Source organism: Pogona vitticeps, chromosome 1, assembly GCF_051106095.1.
Source record: "Pogona vitticeps strain Pit_001003342236 chromosome 1, PviZW2.1, whole genome shotgun sequence".
In the NCBI taxonomy this organism is placed as follows: Eukaryota; Metazoa; Chordata; class Lepidosauria; order Squamata; family Agamidae; genus Pogona; species Pogona vitticeps.
In genome coordinates, this window is record NC_135783.1 from 294,869,069 (window position 1) to 294,890,777 (window position 21,709).

General features: G+C 41.4%; 1 protein-coding gene across 3 annotated transcripts; it reads right to left on the reverse strand.

Moving 5' to 3' along the window:
* Positions 1 to 13,123, reverse strand: LOC110082355 (retinol dehydrogenase 12). Of its 3 annotated transcripts, none has more exons than XM_072986124.2 (7): positions 11,911 to 12,054; positions 8,452 to 8,570; positions 5,846 to 6,001; positions 4,134 to 4,238; positions 2,431 to 2,640; positions 1,497 to 1,686; positions 1 to 340 (listed from the first exon to the last, which is right to left on the reverse strand). In XM_072986124.2, exons 1-7 carry the CDS (start codon positions 12,024 to 12,026, stop codon positions 238 to 240), a joined length of 999 nt encoding a protein of 332 aa, XP_072842225.2. In that variant the 5' UTR covers positions 12,027 to 12,054; the 3' UTR covers positions 1 to 237. The 3 variants fall into 3 exon arrangements, with proteins under 3 accessions (XP_072842225.2, XP_020655480.3, XP_020655488.3); XM_020799821.3 differs by lacking the exon at positions 11,911 to 12,054 and adding an exon at positions 11,122 to 11,338; XM_020799829.3 differs by lacking the exons at positions 8,452 to 8,570; positions 11,911 to 12,054 and adding an exon at positions 12,976 to 13,123.
* Between the last annotated feature and the right edge of the window lie 8,586 nt (positions 13,124 to 21,709).

The following is a 21,709-nucleotide window of genomic DNA, read 5'->3' on the forward strand; positions in this document are numbered from 1 at the left end:
TTCCTTCGTGCATGCGCGCACATGCACAGGGGTGCCCCGCCTTCCCCAGCCAATCCGGGGGGCTAAAAAGGTTGGGGACCACTGCTGTATATGATACTGATGAAAACAGCCCTAAACTTCTTCTACATCTCAAACATTTTGAATTTTGTTCATCTCAAATCAGATTTGTGGCCTTTAGTTCTGGCAGTGTTTTCTTTTTTAGGGGTGTACAACTACAGGTAAGGTGCTGTCCATGATTCAATCCCAATGAATGCCTAGGAGTTCACAGCTCACATTCCAGAGTTGCCTTGCAGTTTCATCATTGTGCCCTTGAGGAGATATATATGCTGGCTTGCAGTCACTGGAAGAGGAAGGGAAATGTTTCTGTTAGAATGTTTGGATTGCAGTAGTGTAATTTATAATGGAGAATGGCAAATAAAACAAAGGAGTCAGGAAGAAATGCAGATGAGAAACACGCTCAGGTTCTTATCCCTTGGGCTTTCTCATTTGCTTTTGCAACTAATTAAGACTACCTTTCTCCCCAAATATTGGATCACCTTCCTACAAATGTATAGCTGGCACAGCTGATTAATACTCAACTCACTGATATTTTCAGAAACTCCGTAAGAGTGTTGGAGCCTACCTTTATGTATACCACCGGTGTATCTGAACAACCATGTACAATTTGACGTTACACTGTGGTCTTTCAGCCAGGCAGATAAAACAATCATGCAACAATAAACTCAGGGAGGGGAGGTCCTATCTCGAGCCAGACTGTGAACCCATGAATCAGAGTAGTTCCCACATGACCCTCATTTATAAATTCTTCAGCACTGACCAGAGAACTGCAAATGGGAGTGCCTAGCATATGGTTACCACTGGGTTTGACACCATCATTATACTGGGTAGGATGGCCAGATTCAGAATTCCAGTTCTTCTAAAGAAACAACCGGTACTACTCAAACAGATAAAACCAACAACCCTCCTTCCTTTGATGCCGTTTTTAGTTATTAAAATTACAAGACATGGAGACATTACCATTATTACAGTGAGAAATAATTTGGAATGGCAAATTCACCCCTCATGTAAGTCAAAATTTATAAATTAAGTGACTTGGTCAGCATTTTGCATTCTACCTGTGTCACAGGAAGAATCAGGTGTTCGTATTGATGGCATGGCAAAAATTATGGTTTTAGTTTGTCTTCTAGAAATTGCTATCTCAAAGCTTTTCCCAAACCCCATTGTGGTTGCTAGAACTGTCAGTTGTACACTTGCATGAGTCTTCTGTGAGAACTGTCTACTGAGGGTATACAAAAAAAGCCAGTGGTGGAATCTTACAAGAACCTCTCTCTTTTTTCAGTTAAAGAATCATATGGTCCTTCTACTCGTAAGCTACATCTTGTGAATTGTTTATAGAAAGCAACTTAAAAACCATGAAGGAAATGGATAGCTACCATTCCTAAGAGACAGCAAAATGTTCTGGAAAATCTCATGTCAGCTTTAAAACCTCAGCTCACCTGAAATACTTCCCACTCACTGTGTCCAGCTCCTCTGCCACTGCACAATACACACTTGTTTGGGCTCCTTCTACAGGGGTCTTCAAGAAAAAAGGCAGAATCTTTGACAGAAAATACAGTACAGATGAATGACGGGCCAATTCAGAAGAGACTGTGCCTGGATGCAGGGCATTTACGGTAACACCCGAACCTAGAAGAAATCACTCATGCATTAGGACTCAGAATATGAGTGTTAAAATAATAAAGTTGGTCTTTGTGTCTAGAAAGATACCTCAACCCACATGAATCAGAGAACATGCTGCTGTTTACCTACATGACGACTGGCAAAATATGCTACCTAGTTCTAGGAAATGATGTCATATCACAAAATTCATGTGTCTATAAAAGAAGCACAGACACATAGTAAGTACATCCCCACATTTAAACAGTCCTTGTGAGAACACAAGCTACTGTCATTGAAACAGGTTTGGCTGTAACTTTCTTCTGCATACACACATAGTAGAAAACTTAATCTACCCATGAAGATGCTTTCCTAATCAATTAGATTGTTTGAAATACTTGAGACCTTGTATTCAACTTTCTGGATCGCACTAGACAGAAGACAGAATAAATAAGACAGAAGACAGAAGAATAAATAACTGGTTCACTGGAAAATATGCTTGATACCATAAACTATGGCACAACTTGGGAGTTAATCCTCTATTTCATGTGCAGACTTTACGCAAGAGACACAGGATTGCAGCTTAGAGTTCTTGCCACTTGCTGAAGCACTTTTGCATTGGATAAAACACAGCAAGACATAATAGAAAAAAACATGTCACAATCTAGAAATAATAAACTTGCCTATGGCCCCAGATCCCAATTAGTAACATATCATCAATCCTTTTGTTTGCCACCTCACATTAGCCAAGGTCACTGGTTCCTTCCCACTTACCTTGCAGTCGTTTAGCCAGCTCCCGAGTAAACAGAATATTGGCCAGTTTGCTGTGACAATAGGCCAGGCCCCGGTTGTAGCTCTTCTCACCCTGGAGATCATGAAAGCGAATCTTCCCTCCGTGATGAGCCATGGATGACACATTCACTATGCGAGCTGGCGCAGATTGCTTCAGTCGCTCTATCAGCAGAAATGTTAAAAGGAAGTGTCCTAAAAGAGAGAGATGAGCCTTCTGTTTTAATCTGTAATTCTAAGAGAGATACAGGGACATCTTTACTCCACCTTGTACCCTTAGTGAAGAGCCCTAGTGGCAGGTATACATTTTAAAAACAAATAGCGAACCAGTTGCAATTGCTTCTGAACATAGTGGAACTTGAAAGCCTTTGGCCTCTGTTATTGTAATTAAAATAATTGATAACATGAATTATTGTGGAATATTTATAATCTCCAAAAGTTTATCCCATCCTTCACATGATGGGTCTTTAAGCAAAAAGCAGCTGTTCAAAAACATAAGTAATTATTCAGATGTACTTTACTTTATCATGGATTTGCATTTGGAAAAAATGTACACATAGGCTAATACATCTGTTAAATTCAGATAGCACTGCAAACCCGGGTAGCGTTTTATTTTAGATCACAAAAATCAAATGAATAAAGAAGTAGCATTCTGATTTTAATACTTGAAAAATTAAATGGAAAAGATGAAACAAGCTAGGATTCTATATACCAAAAGGGTGACTGGCATAAAATAGCACAGTTAATAATGAGCTTTAGATCACTGACATTTTTCTGCCACAAATTCTACTAAGGGGCACCTATCTGCATGCAGAAGTAGGTTCCCACAGGTATGTTTCATAAATCAAGAGTGGGCGAAGTGTAGGCCTTCAGTTTTCTTTTATTGCAATACTATAACTGATTGGCAGCAATCCAGTTGGCAAACCTTGCTCATGGCTATGACATCAGCCATGTGCTTTTGTCCCTAATTTAAATATCATTATTCCTCAGTCACGTTCCAGTCAAGGTTGGGATCACTGGAAGCAATTTTCAGGTATGAAAGCCCCCCCCCCCTCAAAATCCTAAAGCTCTCAAAGGCTTCCCCATGGCAAAAGTGATACCTAGTGGGCTCAGAATATGACCGGTGGCAGGGCAAATTGGAAGCTTTAAGTTAGGGATAAAAGCCCATTGCTGATGACAGTATCAGCTTGCATGGGCATAATAAACGTACTTAACAGGATTTCAACGTTTATCTGACCAGGGCTATGTAGTGTTGATGACTGTAGCTGATTGCTCTATCCAGCTTGTGTGCAGCTGGACTGAGTAGCTGCCACTTTAAGAAGCACTTTAAGACCATGAAAGTTGTCATCTAGGACAATGGACCTCAATCTTTCAACTCCCAGAAACCTACTGGGGCCTCTGGGAGTTGAAATCCAAAAACATCTCAAGAGCCAAAGACTAAGAACTAGTTTCCTGTGCCATATCCTGTACCCCTCTGGCCACAGGCTCTGTTTCTGCATGAAGGTTCTGATCTTCCTTATTATTCCATAAAAAAATTTATATTAACGTCTCATGGTTCTCCTCTTTATGAACCTTTTGGCTATCAGAAAAGGAGAAAGACGTCCTAAATTAATATATTTTAATGGGGTAATTTTAGATAGATAGAAAGGCTTACCTACACAATTTTAATCCACAACTCAAAACCTTACCAAGGTGGTTGACTCCCAGGTGCATCTCAAAGCCATCCACTGTCTTGGAGTAGGGGCACAGCATAACCCCTGCATTGTTGATGAGGATATGAAGCTCTTTCTCCTCTACAAGAAAGAACGCATGGCACATTATTGAACAGCCAGCCAAAAAGAAAAATGTAGCATTGGCACAACAGGGAGTTGGCCAAGAATTCTCTTCCTTTCTTTCCAAACATGGTGAGTGAATTCTCCCCTTTTCTCCCCTCCAGAGGCCAGAATCAAAAAACAATCTTACTTTCTCACAGCAAAACATTACACAAAGTACAGTATACACATCCTGTGCGTGTAAGCCTATGAAAATTGTATGACAGTCTATCAACTTGGACTGTATCTCCAGGTGCCACCAGTTTATCATTGGGTGTCAACTAGTCAGTTTCCCCCAGTTATCAGACTTCACAGCCATGTACTTTGTCACTGAAAATCAAGAGTCCATCTGCATTGTTTTCCACACCCCTTAACTTGTTTCTAGCAGGTATGGTTGCTTAGAATCTATGTACCAGACCTTTCCAATAATTTCATAGAAATATCTTCTTGTAAATTAGTTTCCTTTAATAAAGACATTGTTAATACAGATAACAGACAAAATCCTTTTGGTTTGTACATTGGCAGAACACAACTGGTATAAACCTCAGCATCATGAAGTTCAACACACAGCAGCAACTTCTTAAACCTGTGTCAATTTGTCACTGGGATTTTCATCAAGTGTGTTACGTATGCCAGCAGGTGTGATCAATAGAATTTTGGCCAATTATACTTTTTGTTGTTCTAAATATTGGCACCTCTGGGATTGGAATGGTTGTCCAATTAACTATTTATTTATTATTATTTATTTATATTATGCATATGCCATCTTTCTATAGGGATCCAAGGTAGTTCATAACAGATAAAATAACAGTTTTAAAAACACTATATAAATATCATATTTTTAAAATAATGAAACATATATAACGATTTTTTAAAATCAAGTTTTAAAGGAATTCAAAGACAACTAGACACCCCAGAGGAACTGGTCACAGACAGTGAAGCTGTGATTTCAGCCTTGGATCCACTACTCACCAAACAACTTTACTCCTCTAGAAATGGACCAGGTAATTACACCAGAGTGGAGTTGGCGTAGTTAATTCCATCCCTGCCTATGTAGTTTATGTGAGGGCATTTAAATAAATTCTTTGTATGTCCAAACCCCTTACAATGGGTGGCACAAACTAACAGGAATCAGTATTGTGAACCACCCAGAGTAATGCTGCGGCACTAACAGGAGTGGTATATTAAACTGATTAAATGAATAGATAGATAAATTGATAGATCGATAGAACAATCTGTCTTATCTATCAATCAATCAATTAATCAATCAATCAATCAGTAAGAAGATGACTGTCCATGACTTTACTCCCCTCTCTTCCATGGGATTGCTCTTTCCAATCAGATTTTAGACCACTCTGAAGACAAATCATTTTTGCTTGATATATGTATGAATAATTGGGGGAAAAAACCCCTAAATATATATACAATACAACTTTTTACCCAAAACAGGATCTCAGGGTGACTTAAAATACAATAAAAATAAAAGCAGAAATCTTGTATTATATGTCCAGCTACACATGCAACTGTCATAATTTAAGCCAAAAAGAGGCACCTAAAGGATCACAGTGAATGGTAAATCTCAGCTGTACCTTTCAGGAAATTCTCAGCAAATTCTTTGATAGACTTGGTGTCTGCCAAGTCTAATTTCTTCGCAAAAACGTCCTGGTTTCCAGTTGTGTCCCGAATTTCAGAAACTGCTGTTTCTGCCTTTACCATATCTCTGCAAGCAAGGATGACTCTAGCACCTACAATAAGGCAAGGTAGCGAATGAGCTAAGAATATAAATGAGGGTGCACAGTAGAAGCCATATAGCTCAAAATGCTTCCAGTAAATGGTTCTGTTTGAATCTTTAAATCAGCAACAGGGAATGGATGGCCTTCCTGAGGTTGCACTGCAACTCTGTTCTCCCTGATCACTGATGTAATGGCTCAGGTTGCCTGGACTTGTAGTCCAAGAACATCTGGAGGGTCACAGATGCCCCACACTTCTCTCTTGTTTGCACTGGCCAAACAATTCTGAAGGTACTCTGAAAATGTGTTTAGTATGGCTGCGTAAAATATGGGGCACCCCTAGGGGCACCTCTATAGCAAGGTCTCCTGCTGCTGTCAAAGGCATTGTGCAGCTATTCTTACTCACCCCCATTTAATTGGATTTCTCTGCTAAAGAGCAAAAAAGAAAAAAGGCAAAGGGAGCAAAGGGAAAACATGGGGGAAGGTTGCATATGCAAGACAATTGGCATTCAGATCTTTTGTGGTATTTAGATCCACAAAGGGGCCTTTCAAGGCCACAGTTAAAGTGCGGTCTAGAAGGCCCTCCCACTTGCTGGAGCTCTAGCTATGTTTATAAATGGCTAATGGCCGAGCCCTTAACTAGTTGGCCCGCACTTACCACTGCAGTTCTGGCTGGCAAAACTGGCTAGAGATATCAAACTGCAGCCACTCATACTGTAGGATAAAGTCCAAGACAGTCCATCACAGGACTCCAGCTACAGGAATGTTATCAGAAAAATCTTTATTGCTTTGCTTTTGTATTAAAAATCTTGAGTATTATGTGAATGTCCCAAGGTTACTCAGTGAGCTTCATTGACTAATGGGACTCTAAATCCAGATCTTTCAACCCCTCATCCAACACTCTAACCCAGTGGTTCCCAGCCTTAGGTAACCCAAAAATTCTTGGATTGCAGCTCCCAGGAAACCTGGCCATTGGTCAAGGCTTCTAGGAAGTGCAGTCAAAGAACACCTGGATTATCCAAGGTTGGGAACCACTGCTCTAACCATTAAAATACACTGGAGTGTACTGCAACAAAAACAAAGGAACTAGTCATTCCTCTAAGCCTCTGTGTGTGTGTGTGTGTGTGTGTGAGAGAGAGAGAGAGAGAGAGAGAGAGTGAGAGTGAGAGTGAGAGATCAGGTGTTTTGGGTTGGAGCAGGATCTGGGCTCTGTTCATGGAAGAGGTATCCAGCCGGTTTACATCACAGCTAATCTCATCAGCAAAGCCTCCACACCCTATAACTCTTTGTATAGCATTTTCAGGGGGCTGGAGAGCCTGCTTTAGGAAGGGGGAAGTTCCCTTCAACCAGCTGATATGCCAAACCTAAATAGAGATCTAATCCCTTGTACAGATGCATTGCAAAAGAATATTGCACAAATCAGCCATAAGCAGAGTTTGAGAAACTGGCCATATTGGCTCAGGGATTCTGGAGGTTGCAACCACAAAAAAGTAGTCATTGCAACATCTGTAATCAAGGCTCACTTGGTTAAGGAGAAGATCAGCCACAATCAAGAAATTTTATGATTTAATGAGGTCAAGTGAAACCCTCCTCACTGACCGAGGCTGCCATATTCCCTTGTCTGAATGAAGGACCCTTGCCTGAACCATGGTGCTTCAGGATTCTGGGGCCATCTACAGTGTGTCAACAACATCCACCAGTCTCCTAAGGACATCAAGCAGCCAACACAAAGTTGTATATAAAGTCTTGAACAATACTCAAACAACCCGAATTCAACTTCTTTTTTTAGCTATGGAAGCCCACTGGAGGTGAAGATGGTAAAACAATCCTCACATGCCTTGAAAACCTATTTAGGGTCACCACAACTCAGAAACAACCTGACAGTACATAATAGTAAGAACTTCACAGTTGCTCAATATTCTACAGCACTATAGGTTTTTTGAGAATCCTAATTGAGCATAGACTCTGCACATGTAAAACAGGAGACTCTGAAACTCTGGCCCATGTATTTTTCTCTACTGTGATTTGTATTAGGATTTGAAATGTCTTTTTTGGGGGGGGCACTTTTATGCTATTAGAACTCAGCTGTGTTAGCTAAACTAGATAAATCATATCTTGACTTTTTCTCTTATGTCTCTCTGCTTGGTTTGGTAATGGTAAAACAGGCTCCAGGATTGCAATAAACTTTGACTTGATTTGAGTACTGGAAAGAGAATTACCACAAAAACAGGCACGTATTTAAACTTAAAAAGTGAAGGGTGAAATTTTTGCATACAATTTCCAGTACCCTAGAAAAGATAATGAAGGTGAAATCTTACTATATTCCAATAATAGTGTTTTGATAACATTATGAAAAAAATAGGCAACCAGGTGCTCAACTTTCCACTGAAGGCAATGATTTTGTTTATCATTTGTTCTGTCTGTCTTAATGATTAAGTGCTGATGGATGGAAACGAACAACTTGCCTCTTCTTGCAAGGTCTCTGGCTGTTTCCTTTCCAATGCCAGTGTTGGCTCCTGTGATCACTACAACCTTCCCATTCAACTTAGCTGTAGACTTGCACACTCCTCCTGCGATATATTTCCTACAAAAACAAGGATGCAGTCATAAATCAAGGTTTCATATGCTTATGTAAGTAAGAACTAAGAGTTGATCCAAGATCTCTCTTCTTCAGTCAGAAAGACTCCATTCACTGAAAGTGACTCTATACAGTTCTCAGGGCTAGCCAGCTTGGGAAAAGAACTATTTTCATTGCATTTACCAAACTCTGGAAATCATATACCTTTATACGTACTTTGGAAAGCCCAAAAATATTGTTGAGAAGAAGTGGAGGAAGAGAGAGAAAGAGAGCCCTTTTATGCTGATAAAGCAAAATGCTCTCCAAAAATTGCACAGGTTTTAGCTCACAGATGACCTATTTTATAAATGTAAACAAAATGTAGAAGATAGCAAAGGACCATATAAAGGCAAATTAAGGGCACCAGCTCCATGATTAGACTACATGCTTTCAAAATTCAGTCCTCATCTGCAGCACTCACAGTTATAAGTCATATGCATTTCTGGAATATGTCTTGACTAAAGTGAAGGGGTACACAGCAAAAGAAGAATCAATGTATGTATTTCTAGAAAGACATGGGGAGGCTTGAACTGTAAAGTCAAAGTCCTGGAACCTATTCCTAAGGGGAGGGTGGCACTGGGTGGAGAAAATATGGAAAGAGTGATATTATATGTAAAGGGTGATTTTAAGGGAGTGTAACACCGTTTGTTTGATTGTTTATTGTTTTTTTTCTTGTTTGCTATATTACTAAAACATATAAATAAGTCATATGCTTAGGTAAACACTAATTAAGCTTCTCACACAAAATCAGGCTGACTCTGAGAACTGGAGGTACCTGAAGAAGCAAAATCTCTGGAGATTTAATATTTTGCTCACTCAGTCCTTTCCCTCTAAATACAGGTTATGACCTCACTTTTGATGGTGCTCTCATGCCTTTTCCATTCTATATTTAATTTTTCTACACAAGTTCACCATTCTTCGTACGCACATGCAAACATGTAAATGGCATTCCCCATCACATCATCCTATACCATTAGGAGATGTTTAAATAGATCACAGTCAAGTAGATGGAGTCAACTCACTGGGGCAGCCCCCCCTTCAGCCCTACAAGGTGGTTGTGATACATCTACATGTTCCTCCATGGTGTGAAATTGCACCACACTAAACTCCCAGACCACTGTGCACAGAGAATACTTATAATAACCATTTTGCTTATGAGGAGCATTGCTACTACTATTTTCTTTTCATATCATTTCTAATGAAACACCCCTTTATTGCTCCAGAATTATTGGATTCCTGCTCTCCACCCGGCTTGGTATGGGACTGGTCACAAAACCACTATTTTAATTCCATTTCCACCTGACTTTACAACTCCAGTCATTATACAACACTGGGAACAGCTACTTCCCCACCACCACATTAAACTGAGTGGTTGGTGCCCTTTTTAAAATTCTCTTGAGGATAATTCACAAAAGTGCAAGTACTAAGTAAGGGATTTGGACATTTTGAAGATTGGTAAACCAATTGGGATATTCTAAAGAGGTCGGTAGTGCAATCGGCACTAATACCCCCTGGTTTGAGATGTAATCTAATTAAGTGTATAAGGTTATAATCATCTTAACATGGGCTGTAAGGCAGAAGTGAGTGAAAGACAGGTGAAGGAGTTCTCAGTGTACTTGTCTGTGAACTTCCTGCTTTCTCAGATGAACCATCAGGATTAGCAGGGGATTGCTAAAGATGTATTTCTTATTTGCAATTCATTGTACTCCTTCCTCTCCCGCAATTCTCAGATTCCACCTCACAACATTATTTCTATAATATATCTAAAAGGTTAATGATCAAAGACAAGTGTTTAAGATCTGCCACAAAAGTGTGTTTTTTTTAGCTGAAAAGTTCACCACTCTCCTAATCTGATAAATGGCTCAGGGAACTTTCCAACGTTACTAGCCAAGGAGCTCTTGCGGTCTCTTCCACTATCTCCCAACATCTGGCGGACCCCCCCCCCCCCCCGCTATACGTGTCCTAAGAACATCAACTTTCTCTCCCGCTTTCCCCAAATCACAGAATGGTTTCCAACTGCCGAATATCTGCCAAAGGTAATAATAATTTTAAAAATCCCCCGTTAGGGATTCTAGTTCTTGACCTGGCATGAAAATCCGACCGTCAATTACAATTCGTCCTCTTTGGACTGTGCGCGTGAAAATACGGACAAGCGCCAGAACAGGGAAAGAGACACAGGATAATGAATCCAAATATACAAGGCAATAATCAAGACAATATTGGAAGTATTGATTGTGATAAATGGGCTCTTAAGAAAACGAGCCTTTCAAACTTGCAATGTAATCTGCCTCCGATCTGCACCTTGCGGACATCCGTAAACCAAATTAAACTCCGTACCAAAAGGATGGGTGGGTCAAAAAAAAAAAAAAAAAAAAAAAAACCTTTTATGTCTACAGAAGAACTCCTTTGGGGGAAACTATCTAAAAACAGGATACACTTGTGTGAGGCTCCTTTCCTTACGAGATAAAAGTTAAGACGCTCAAAGGCTGCCACAAGCCAACCTATCCCGTTCACAAACCTGATATAAGGGGCGGCCAGAAATATCGAAAGAGGGACGGAGATAAAGAAGGCGAGCACCGACCCCAGAAATCCAAACATCTCCACTTTGCCGGTTCCAGATTCTTGCAGAAGGAATCGCTCAGCCTAGCGCGAACTTGGCCGGGACAGAAGCAGGGCGAACCCGCCCCGAGAGACCAGGGACGCTTCGGGGGGCTGGCCCAGAATCACGGGAGCCATTCATTGAGTGCCATAGAGAGACGGTAGGAGGGAATGAGGCGCGGCGGGAGGCTCGCGTTCCGGCCGAGAGCGGAATCGCCCAGTGGCCAGGATGCTGTCTGGGCGCCGGGTGACGGGCAGCCGAAATAATTCGCGCTAGAAATTAACGGGCTGCCAGCTATGACCCCAAAAGCACTGGGGAAAGTGGGGAGTTCTTTTTTTTTAGACCGGAAGTACCAAAATGGACTCCAAGAATGAACAGCAGAGATATAAACTATTAGACTGACAGTTCTGCTGGTCGAAGACGAGACTCCTCGTCTGTCTGTTTGTTTGTTTATTTATTTAAGTCTCCTGAACTAGGAGAATGAGTGAATGAATGAATTTTTTTTAATCCCACCTTTCCCCTTAAAAAGGAACCAAGGCGGCTTATATCATTAAAAGACAGTATTTAAAACTAAAAACCAATACATATACACATATTTTAAAGGGATCAAACAAATATCACTCCGATAAATGGTAAACAAAAGCAATTCTAAAAATGCATTCAAAGCAGTAAGGCATAACAGACAATAAATAAATCCCACGACTTAACTCTTTTCCCAAGAAGGAAGTAGCAAGTGTCCGTTGGAAAAAGTCTGTGGGTAAAACAAGTGTTTCAACTATGGGTTGCAGCATAGGTCCCACCATAGGACAAAGAATGCTACCCATTTTCTAACTCAGGCCATGTCTATCATATGTATTAGGTAGGAAAACTGATATCACCAGCGCAGGTAAACAGCCCATATTCCTTTTTATACAGCTTCTTTAATTCTGACACAGCGAAGAATGGGTGAACTTTCCAAGAGTAATCTGTTGCAACAAAAAACTTGTTAGCCGTGCAGATATCACAGGATTCTTTGTAGCATGTCCATTAATGGCTCCCATTACCTTGAGGAGAAAGAGGGGGGGGGGAAACAAACACACTTAATAAACTGGTTCAGGAGACTTGAGTCTTGCTGACAGGTTTGAGGCTGACATCTCCTTAACATTCTTAAACTCTGAGACGTTTGCTTTCTTGAAGAACTACATTTATCAACTCAAAATTCTGCTTGTTAGAAAATACAGCAAACAAAGCCTAAACAAGCCTCCTCACGACCAACAACATCACATATAAAAAGGAGCCCATACAAGTTCCACCCACACACTGAAACAGTAAATCAAAGAAAATTCTGGAGCACTTTCAAATTCAGGCATCCCACTTTCTTGTTTAAAACCCATAATGCAACAACCTACTGCCCCTGAATAAACCAATATTTTTTTAATTACACAAGAATGAATAAAAAGAAGGAAAATTCTCTTCTGAAGTTAATTCTGTGTGTGGGTGTGGGTGCTGTCAAGTCCAAATTGACTTCAGCAACCCTAATAAGGCTTTCAAGGTAAATAAGATACTTAAGGAGTGTTTTTTTTATCAGTGAGATATTCAAGTGTTTTTTTTTAAATTCCCATGTGTTTCCTTAGCTGAGCAGGAGTTCAAACCCTGGTCTCCAGAGCCTTAGTCCATCACTCTATCCACTACACCACACTGACAAGAAAATAAAGGAAATATATCATTAACATCATCCTGTTTTCTATAAAGCAAAGTGTATTTATGTAAGCTGCCTTTCATCTTCCCACATACTTTGGCTGACACCACTCATTCCTGTTCTTCCTGCAGCTGTTGGGTTTCTGATAAACCTTGAAGTGAAAGTATTCATCATCCACAGGCACACCCTCAAGGAGAGTCCAAAAATGTAGGTGTTCATCTGCATCAGCAAATCTGTTCCAGCATTTTCCCTCAGCACCAGGACTAGATAGTTTATATAGAGCCTGCAAATGTTAATTGCTCATTAGAACCAACGCTCCTACAAATTACATAGTAACACAAATAACCTGGATCCAATCCTATGTTTCCATGTTAAACACAACCTGCAGGTGCTCTCAAGGTCCTGTTTCATCTCCTATGCTATTTAACATCTACATAAAACCGCTGGGAAAGGTCGACAGGAGTTTTGGGATTTGGTATCGCTAGTGTGAGGATGACATCCAACTCTATCTCTCCTTGCCATTTACTGTAAATCCAAAGAAGTGGTTTCAGATCTAGATCAGTATCTGGTATCGGTAATAGACTGGATGAGGGTGAATAAGCTGAAACTTAATCCAGACAAGACAGAGGTGTTCCTAGTCAACTAAAAGGCAGATCAAGGAACAGGGATTCTCCCTGAATTCAGGGAGCCTGGGGGTACCCCTAAATGTGTCTCTGAGCCTGGTTTTAGTGGTGGCTAGGAGTGCATCTGCACAATTACAGTCATGGCCAAAAATATTGGCACCCTTGTAATTCTGTCAGAAAATGCAACCCTTCTCTCAGAAAATTGTTGCATTTCTTTGGTTTGCATTGGAACAACCCCCCCCCCAAAAAAAACAGAAGAAAAGTCAAATCTGATACAATCCTACACAAAAACCCCAAAATGCACTGAAACTTCAGCAAGTCTGATATGCTGCTACCAGATTAGTTCCACTGGCTGTTAGTCCATTTCCAGGCACAATTCAAAGAGTTGGTTTTGAAATCCATAAATGACTTGGGTCCAAGCTACTTGAAAGATCCTTTATGAGTCTGCCCAAAATTTAAAATCACCAGGAAAGGCCTCTTTCTTGATCCTGAAACCCTCACAAGTGCTTTTGGTGAGCACATGAGAGAGGGGACCTCCTCTGTGGCTGCTCCCAGATTCTGGAACTCCTTTCTTCCCACAGGAGGTCTGGCTGGCCACCTTTTTGCTGTCTTTCCATTCTCAGGTAAAGACCTTTCTCTCCATTTTTTTCCTCAGTAAGTGGCTGCCCAGGCATGGGGCGGGGTTGCGTTTTTGTGTGTTTCTTTCCTCATTCCCTCTAGTTTGTGTACTGTTTGTTTCTATAAACAAGCTGTTTTGGGTTCTCTTGAGGAGAAAGACAGATTATCATTATGATGATTGTTGTAGATTTTTAAATTTTTGGTTATATTTCTCTAGCTATGCAGCAGAAACACGGGAATATACTAGGCACAATACAGTGGACCCTCGACTTACAGACGGCACGACTTACAGACTTTTCGAGTTACAGACTTCTCTGGCCGCAAAATTTAGGTTCGACTTGCAGCCAGAGAATCAACCTACAGACCAGAAAAAAAACCAAAATGGGACAAAAATGGAAGAAAAACGGCCGGTTACAGGATAAATCGGTTTTCAATGCATTGTAGGTCAATGGAGATTCAACTTACAGACTTTTCGACCTGCAGCCACTGTTCCAATACGGATTAATTCCGTAAGTAGAGGGTTCACTGTAGCTTCAAATTCCCCAGAGTAGATCACCCTTCTTTCGGATTAACTGGCAATAACAGTCTCAGTAATTCACTCTGAGGCATTAGCAGTTGTTGTTGCTGTTTAGTTGTTAAGTCGTATCCGACTCCTCATGACCCCGTGGACCAGAGCACGCCAGGCCCTTCTGTCCTCCACTGCCTCCCAGACTTTGGTCACATTCATGTTGGTAGCTTTGATGACACTGTCCAACCATCTTGTCCTCTGTCGTCCCCTTCTCCTCTTGCCTTCACACTTTCCCAACATCAGGGTCTTTTCCAGAGAGTCTTCTCTTCTCTCAAAATAGCCAATGTATTGGAGCCTCAGCTTCAGGATCTGTCCTTCCAATGAGCACTCAGGGTTAATTTGCTTCAGAATGGATAGTTCTCCTTGCAGTTCAGGGGACTCTCAAGAGTCTCCTCCAGCACCACAATTCAAAAGTATCAGTTATTTGGCCGTCAGCCTTCTTTATGGTCCAGCTCTCGCTTCTATACATCACTACTAGAAAAACCATAGCATTGACTATGCAGACCTTTGTTGGCAATGTGATGTCTCTTCTTTTTAAGATGGTTTGTCATTGCTTTCCTTCCAAGAAGCCGGTGTCTTTTAATTTCGGGGCTGCTGTCTCCATCTGTCTCCTTCTGCAGTGATGAGGGAGCCCAAGAAAGTAAAATCAGTCACTGCTTCCATATCTTTCCCTTCTATTTGCTAGGAGGTGATGGGGTCCGTGGCCATGATCTTAGTTTTTTGATGTTGAGCTTCAGAGCATTTTTGGCACTCTCCTCTTTCACCCTCATTAAGAGGTTCTTTAATTCCTCCTCAATTTCTGCCATCAGAGTGGTATCATCTGCAAATCAGAGGTTGTTGATATTTCTTCCGGCAATCTTAATTACGGCTTCAGATTCCTCCAGTGCGGCCTTTCGCATGATGTATTCTGCATGTAAATTAAATAAGGAGAGGGACAATATACAGCCTTGTTGTACTCCTTTCTCAAGTTTGAAACAATCCCTTGTTCCATATTGAGTTCTAACTGTTGCCTCCTGTCCCACATGTAGGTTTCTCAGGAGATAGATACTCCCATTTCTTTAAGGACTTGCCATAGTTTGTTGTGGCCCACACAGTCAAAGGCTTTTGTGTAGTCAATGAAGCAGAAGTAGATGTTTTTCTTAAACTCTCTGGACTTTCTCCATAATCCAGGGCATGTTAGCAATTTGGTCTCTAGTCCCTCTGCCCCTTCGAAATCCAGCTTGTACTTCTGGGAGTTCTCGGTCCACATACTGCTGAAGCCTACCTTGTAGGATTTTGAGCATAACCTTGCTAGCGTGTGAAATGAGTGCAATTGTACGATAGTTGGAGCATTTTTTGACACTGTCCTTCTTTGGAATTGGGATGAAGCCTGATCTTTTCCAGTCCTCTGGCCACTGCTGAGTTTTCCAAACTTGCTGCGATATTGAGTGTAGCACCTTCACAGCATCATATTTTAAGATTTTAAAGTTCAACAGGAATGCCATCACCTCCACTGGCCTTGTTGTTAGCCATGATTTCTAAGGCCCACTTGACTTCACTCTCCAGGATGTCTGGCTCAAGGTCGTCAACCACACTATCTGGGTTGTCTGGGACATCCAAATTTTTCTGTGTATTCTTGCCACCTCGTCTTGATGTCTTCTGCTTCTGTTAAATCCCTAGTATTTTTGTCCTTTATCGTGTCAGTCTTTGTACAAAATGTTCCCTTAATATCTCTGATGGTTTTGAATAGATCTCTGGTTTTTCCTTTTCTATTATTTTCCTCTATTTCTTTGCATTGTTCATTTAAGAAGGCCCTCTTCTCTCTCCTTGCTATTTTTTGGAAGTCTGCATTCAATTTTCTGTAACTTTCCCTATCTCCCTTGCCCTTTGTTTCTCTTCTCTGCTATTTGTAAATAGCAGAGAAGCCTCTTTGGACAGCCACTTTGCTTTCTTGCATTTCCTTTTCTTTGGGATTGTTTTTGTTGCTGCCTACTGTACAATGTTACGAGCCTCCATCCATAGTTCTTCAGGCACTCTGTCCACCAAATCTAGTTCCTTAAATCTGTTCTTCACTTCCACTGTGTATTCTTAAACGATTTGGTTTAGATCAGGCTTGTCCAACCTGTGGCCCATGGGCCACATGCGTCCCAGGTCGGCTCGTAATGCGGTCCAGTGCAATTTTTTATTTTTAAAGAAATTCCAAAGTTTCAAGTTACACTGCCGGCGCTTGTGGCCGGAATGCGGCCGGGGCACATCACAACGGTGGGGGGGGGGCAGAGAGGGAAGGAAGGAAGGAGCGGGAGGGGAGAGGGGGGCTGCATGACTGCATTGGGCTGTCCCCGTCAATAGGTGGACTCCCTCCCGGCCCCATAAAGCCACCGGAGTCAAAGCTGGCAGCCTCTGCTGTCTGAGATCGCAGCTGCCAGTAAGCGTACTTGGAGCTTGGCTGTGGAGGATGGCTAGGGCTGGCCCCCCCCTGCAGCCCAAAGCAAATTTTCATCTTCTAATGTGGCCCAGGGAAGGTGAAAGTTGGACACCCCTGGTTTAGATTATGCCTGAGTAGCCCAGTGGTTTTCCCTCCTTTCTTCAGTTTAAGCTTCAATTTTGCTATAAGAATCTGATGATCAGAGACACAATCAGCTCCAGGTCTTTTTTTTTTCTGACTATATAGAGATTTTCCATCTTTGGCTGCAGAGCACATAATTAACCTGATTTCAGTATTGCCCATCCATGATGTCCATGTGTACATTCTCCTGTTGTGTTATGGGAACTTCTGCTTAAAGGATGTAGCTGCATTCTGCTTCAGTGACATGCATACACTCCTGGCAGGATACGCCAGCTGCCAGCAGGCAGGGTAACCCCTTATTCTGCCCTTTTGCTTAGAGGTAGAGCATAATATCAAAGGGTTATTTTAGCCAATCCTAGTTACAATTAGTATCAACTACAGTAGTATTCTATCTGTTTCTCCCATAACATACTATGTAATCATGCTAAGTCAATAAGAGTCCTCAGAGCATTGCCAGTTGGTTCCACTGGCTCAGACTTTAGCTGTTGTCTCTTTTCTTCTCTCTCTAAGGCAATTAGCCTTCCTTTGTTCCTTGATAACCCACATGGTGTTGTTGGAAAAGAGCATTTGTGATGACCAGCTTGTTCTGTTGACAAAACTCTATTAGCCTTTGCCCTGCTTCGTTTTGAACTCCAAGGACAAACTTCCTTGTTGTTCCTTTTATCTCTCGACTCCCTACTTTAGCATTCCAGTCCCCTAGAATGAGAAGAACATCTTTCTTTGGTGTCAGTTCTAGGTGTTGTAAGTCTTCATAGAACTGGTCAATTTCAGCATTGATGGTTGGTGCATAAACTTGAGTTACTGTGATGTTGAAAAGTCTGCCTTGGATTCGTATTGAAATCTTTCTATCATTTTTGAGATTGTACAGCTTTTCCCACTCTTTTGGTTGACTATGAGGGCTTCTCCATTTCTTCTACGGGATTCTTGCCCACAATAGTAGATATGATAATTGTCTGAATTGAATTTGTCAATTCCCGTCCATTTTAGTTCACTGACGTCCAGAATGTCAATGTTTATTCTTGCCATCTCCTGTTTGACCACATCCAGCTTCCCAAGGTTCATAGATCTTACATTCCAGATTCCTGTGCAATATTTTCTTTGCAGCATCAGACTTCCCTTTCACTTCCAGGCGCGTCCGCAGCTGAGCGTCCTTTCGGCTTTGGCCCAACCACTTCATTAGCTCTGGAGCTACTTGTACTTGTCCTCCGCTCTTCCTCAGTAGCATGTTGGACGCCTTCTGACCTGCGGGTCCCATCTTCCAGCATCATATCTTTTAGCCTTTTGTTTCTGATCATGGGGTTTTCTTGGCAAAGATACTGAAGTAGCTTGCCAATTCCTGCTCCAGGTGGATAGTGTTTAGTCAGAACTCTCCACTATGACCTGTCCATCTTGGGTGTCCCTGTACGGCATAGCCCATAGCTTCTCTGAATTACTCAAGCCCCTTCGTCACAACAAGGCAGCAATCCACGAAGGGGCAGTAGAGGGAATAAAAATAATTTCTTTACTTATAGATCAACAGATAAAATAGCAAACTGACAAACATGACTGCTTTCAACAACAGACTCAAGAGAGAGAAAGACCATTGAGCAGAGAGGTGGAGCTTTCTTTGGATTCAGATGTAGGAGAGAATAATTGGTTAGTGCTGGATAGATTGACAGTCATGTTAGCCCAGAAATGTCCCTGCCAGTCACACCTTCTCCAGACAGCATGTGAGGCTGTAAAAACTTCAACAGTAATGGAACTACACTATATGAAAGTGGCTCCTGAAAGTAGCTTCATACTATATCTGTGCAAAGAATGCTTGAGGTTGCCATTCCACTTTTGCACAGCACTGCTACCTCAGTAGTTTCTTGGAATTACTAATTAATTTCTCCATTAGTTTTGTTTGTTTGTTTGTTCCTTGTAAGGTAAAGGTTCCCCTTGAAATTCAGTCTAGTCGTGTCCGACTCTAGGGCATGGTGCTCATCCTCGTTTCCAAGCTATAGAGACAGCGTATTGTCCATAGACAGTTTCTGTGGTCACATGGCCATGTGACTAGATCTGGAACACCGTTACCTTCCCACCGAGGAGGTACCTATTTATCTACTCACATTTTTACATGCTTTTGAACTGCTAGATTGGCAGGAGCTGGGACAAGCGATGGGAGCTCACTCCGTCGCGTGGATTCGATTTTACGACTGCTAGTCTTCTGATCTTGCTGCACAGAGGCTTCTGTGGTTTAACCCACAGCGCCACTACGTCCCTCTTGTTCCCTGTAGGTGGTGATTTATCGCTTAATAATTTCTAGTTTGTTTCCCCATTTCATAAAAAACACTAAAACTTCACACTATTTCAGAAAATATTAGCTTGATCTAGTAATTACCTTTCTCTCCAACACACACACACACATGCCACATGCACATACATGTACATGGCAGAAACCAAAGGACTCCAAGGTGGTCCATCAGTAATGCTGCACTATGCTAAAGTGGAGCAGTTCAAAGAGTCCAAAAGGTGGAACATACCACTTATGTGGAATAGCCGCCTAGAGTGGTTGGAACGACCAGATAGGCGGGATACAAATAGAATAAAAAAATAAATTATGAGAAACATTTGTTGAACAAGACTGTCTTGCATAATATTAATGCTGAAATTAATGGGAATGGGGGCACTAATAGATAAAAGAGCATGCAGCCACTGTTTTAATTTCACTTCTTTCTGATTGCTTAAAAGTAAGCAACACTGGAAGCAACTGGTTTGTTTTCACAGCATCCTAACTTGTTGGTACAGGAATGTGGTTCTAAAACAATCTGCACAAATGCCATCTTGAGACTAGAAAGATAAACTAATTAGGAGACTATGAAAAGGCTGGTAGTACAATTAACAATGATTCCCATGTTATTTGAAATACAGGTTTAACATGATTATAATACAGGGAATGAGTGAAAGGAGAGACTTTCTCACAAGCTGAACACAGGCAAGGACAGTTTGAAATGTTGATAGAAAAAGAGAGTAAATAGCATTGCTGAAACAGGTTTCAAATGGGTGGATCTTATCACTCAGTCAAAAGATCCAAGCTCTTTATAATTCCAGATTCAAGTTCTGTATAGAGCTAATTAGAGAAGAATTATCTAGAAGTACATAACAAAGAGCCTGCACACAATAACTCACCTGATGGAAAGAAGAAATGCAATGAAAAATGTCAGGCTGTACCAGGAGCTGTGCAACAGTTGAATTGGTTGGTATGCATCTTCTAAAGCACAGATTGGGCAACTTTGGTGGGCCCAGGGCCAGCATTCTGCCCCAGGAAACTCTGGGAGTTGCAGGGAGTGCGAGACGTATGAAAAAGGCATATATAATTGAACGTGACTAGGTTTCAATTTCCAGTTTTGAAAAATTAGTATTTTGGAGACTTAAACGTTGGGAAGGAGACAGCTGTGAAATGCTGCTGCCGGAGGCTTCCAAGAAATGGCAACATGTATTTTGTTTCTGCCCATTTGGGAAGACAGAGAAGTCTGCTGAGTTCAGGATATTTAAAAACAGCTGGGGTGGGAGGGCAAGTGGCCCAAGGGCAGGACTTTTGCCCACACGTATTCTAAAGATAAAGCCTCTGAGCACTAGTAGAATTTACCTACACATCTACAAGTTCTGAAAATGCCCCATCCTTTTCATAGGAAAGAAAGGGCACTGCAAAACAGAATATTCAGTATATCGTTTGTCTTTTCTTCCTGGTCCTGGCTTAGTTTGTGGTCTTTACTTCTAATGGCTGCAACCTCCATTCTGCCTCAGTTCCGGTTACCGCTTGTTCTTCCATTTCTGTTCCAGATGTCATATGACTGGGATATAACGTGTGTTTGAGAAATCTTTTCAAAATATTTGTTTCAGGACTCTCCTTGTAGAAATGATGCTAAGAGATCTTAATAGTAACCATGATGGAGAACCAGTGTGTAGTGCTTAAGCAATAATTTTATTAAAATGTGGTTGCTTTATGTGTTTCTGACCTATTGTGATGGTAACTGCATTTTGAAGGTATATCAGATGTTAACAGAATGGTCCTATACAATATATAGACCAACATCCAGAATACAAAGTTTCTTATTAAATACTAGCATTGTGTGAAGCCCATTTATGAAAGACTTCATCACAATGTGGTGAGCCTCACCTGCCAGGGTTCTAGCCTTTCAGACATTGCCCAAATTATTGATCAAATGGCATTCTCTGTCAGGACTTCAGAGTCTATCTTAACTGCTGTTGGTGTGCTAGGCACTGAAGACTGAAGAGTATCTGATTGTTTCCCATCCCGGTACAACTGGCAGGAACACTTCTAGAACCACGAAAGTTACTCAGGTCAGCCAGCCATGACATTTCAACTCATCCTGTCGGTCTGCTGTGTTGGCAGTTTGGAACTTCATATCTGAACATCTGTCCCAGCTATTTAAACATGAGGCCTGACATCTCTCTTTGGCAGTGGTTCCCAACCTTGGGTAACCCAGGCG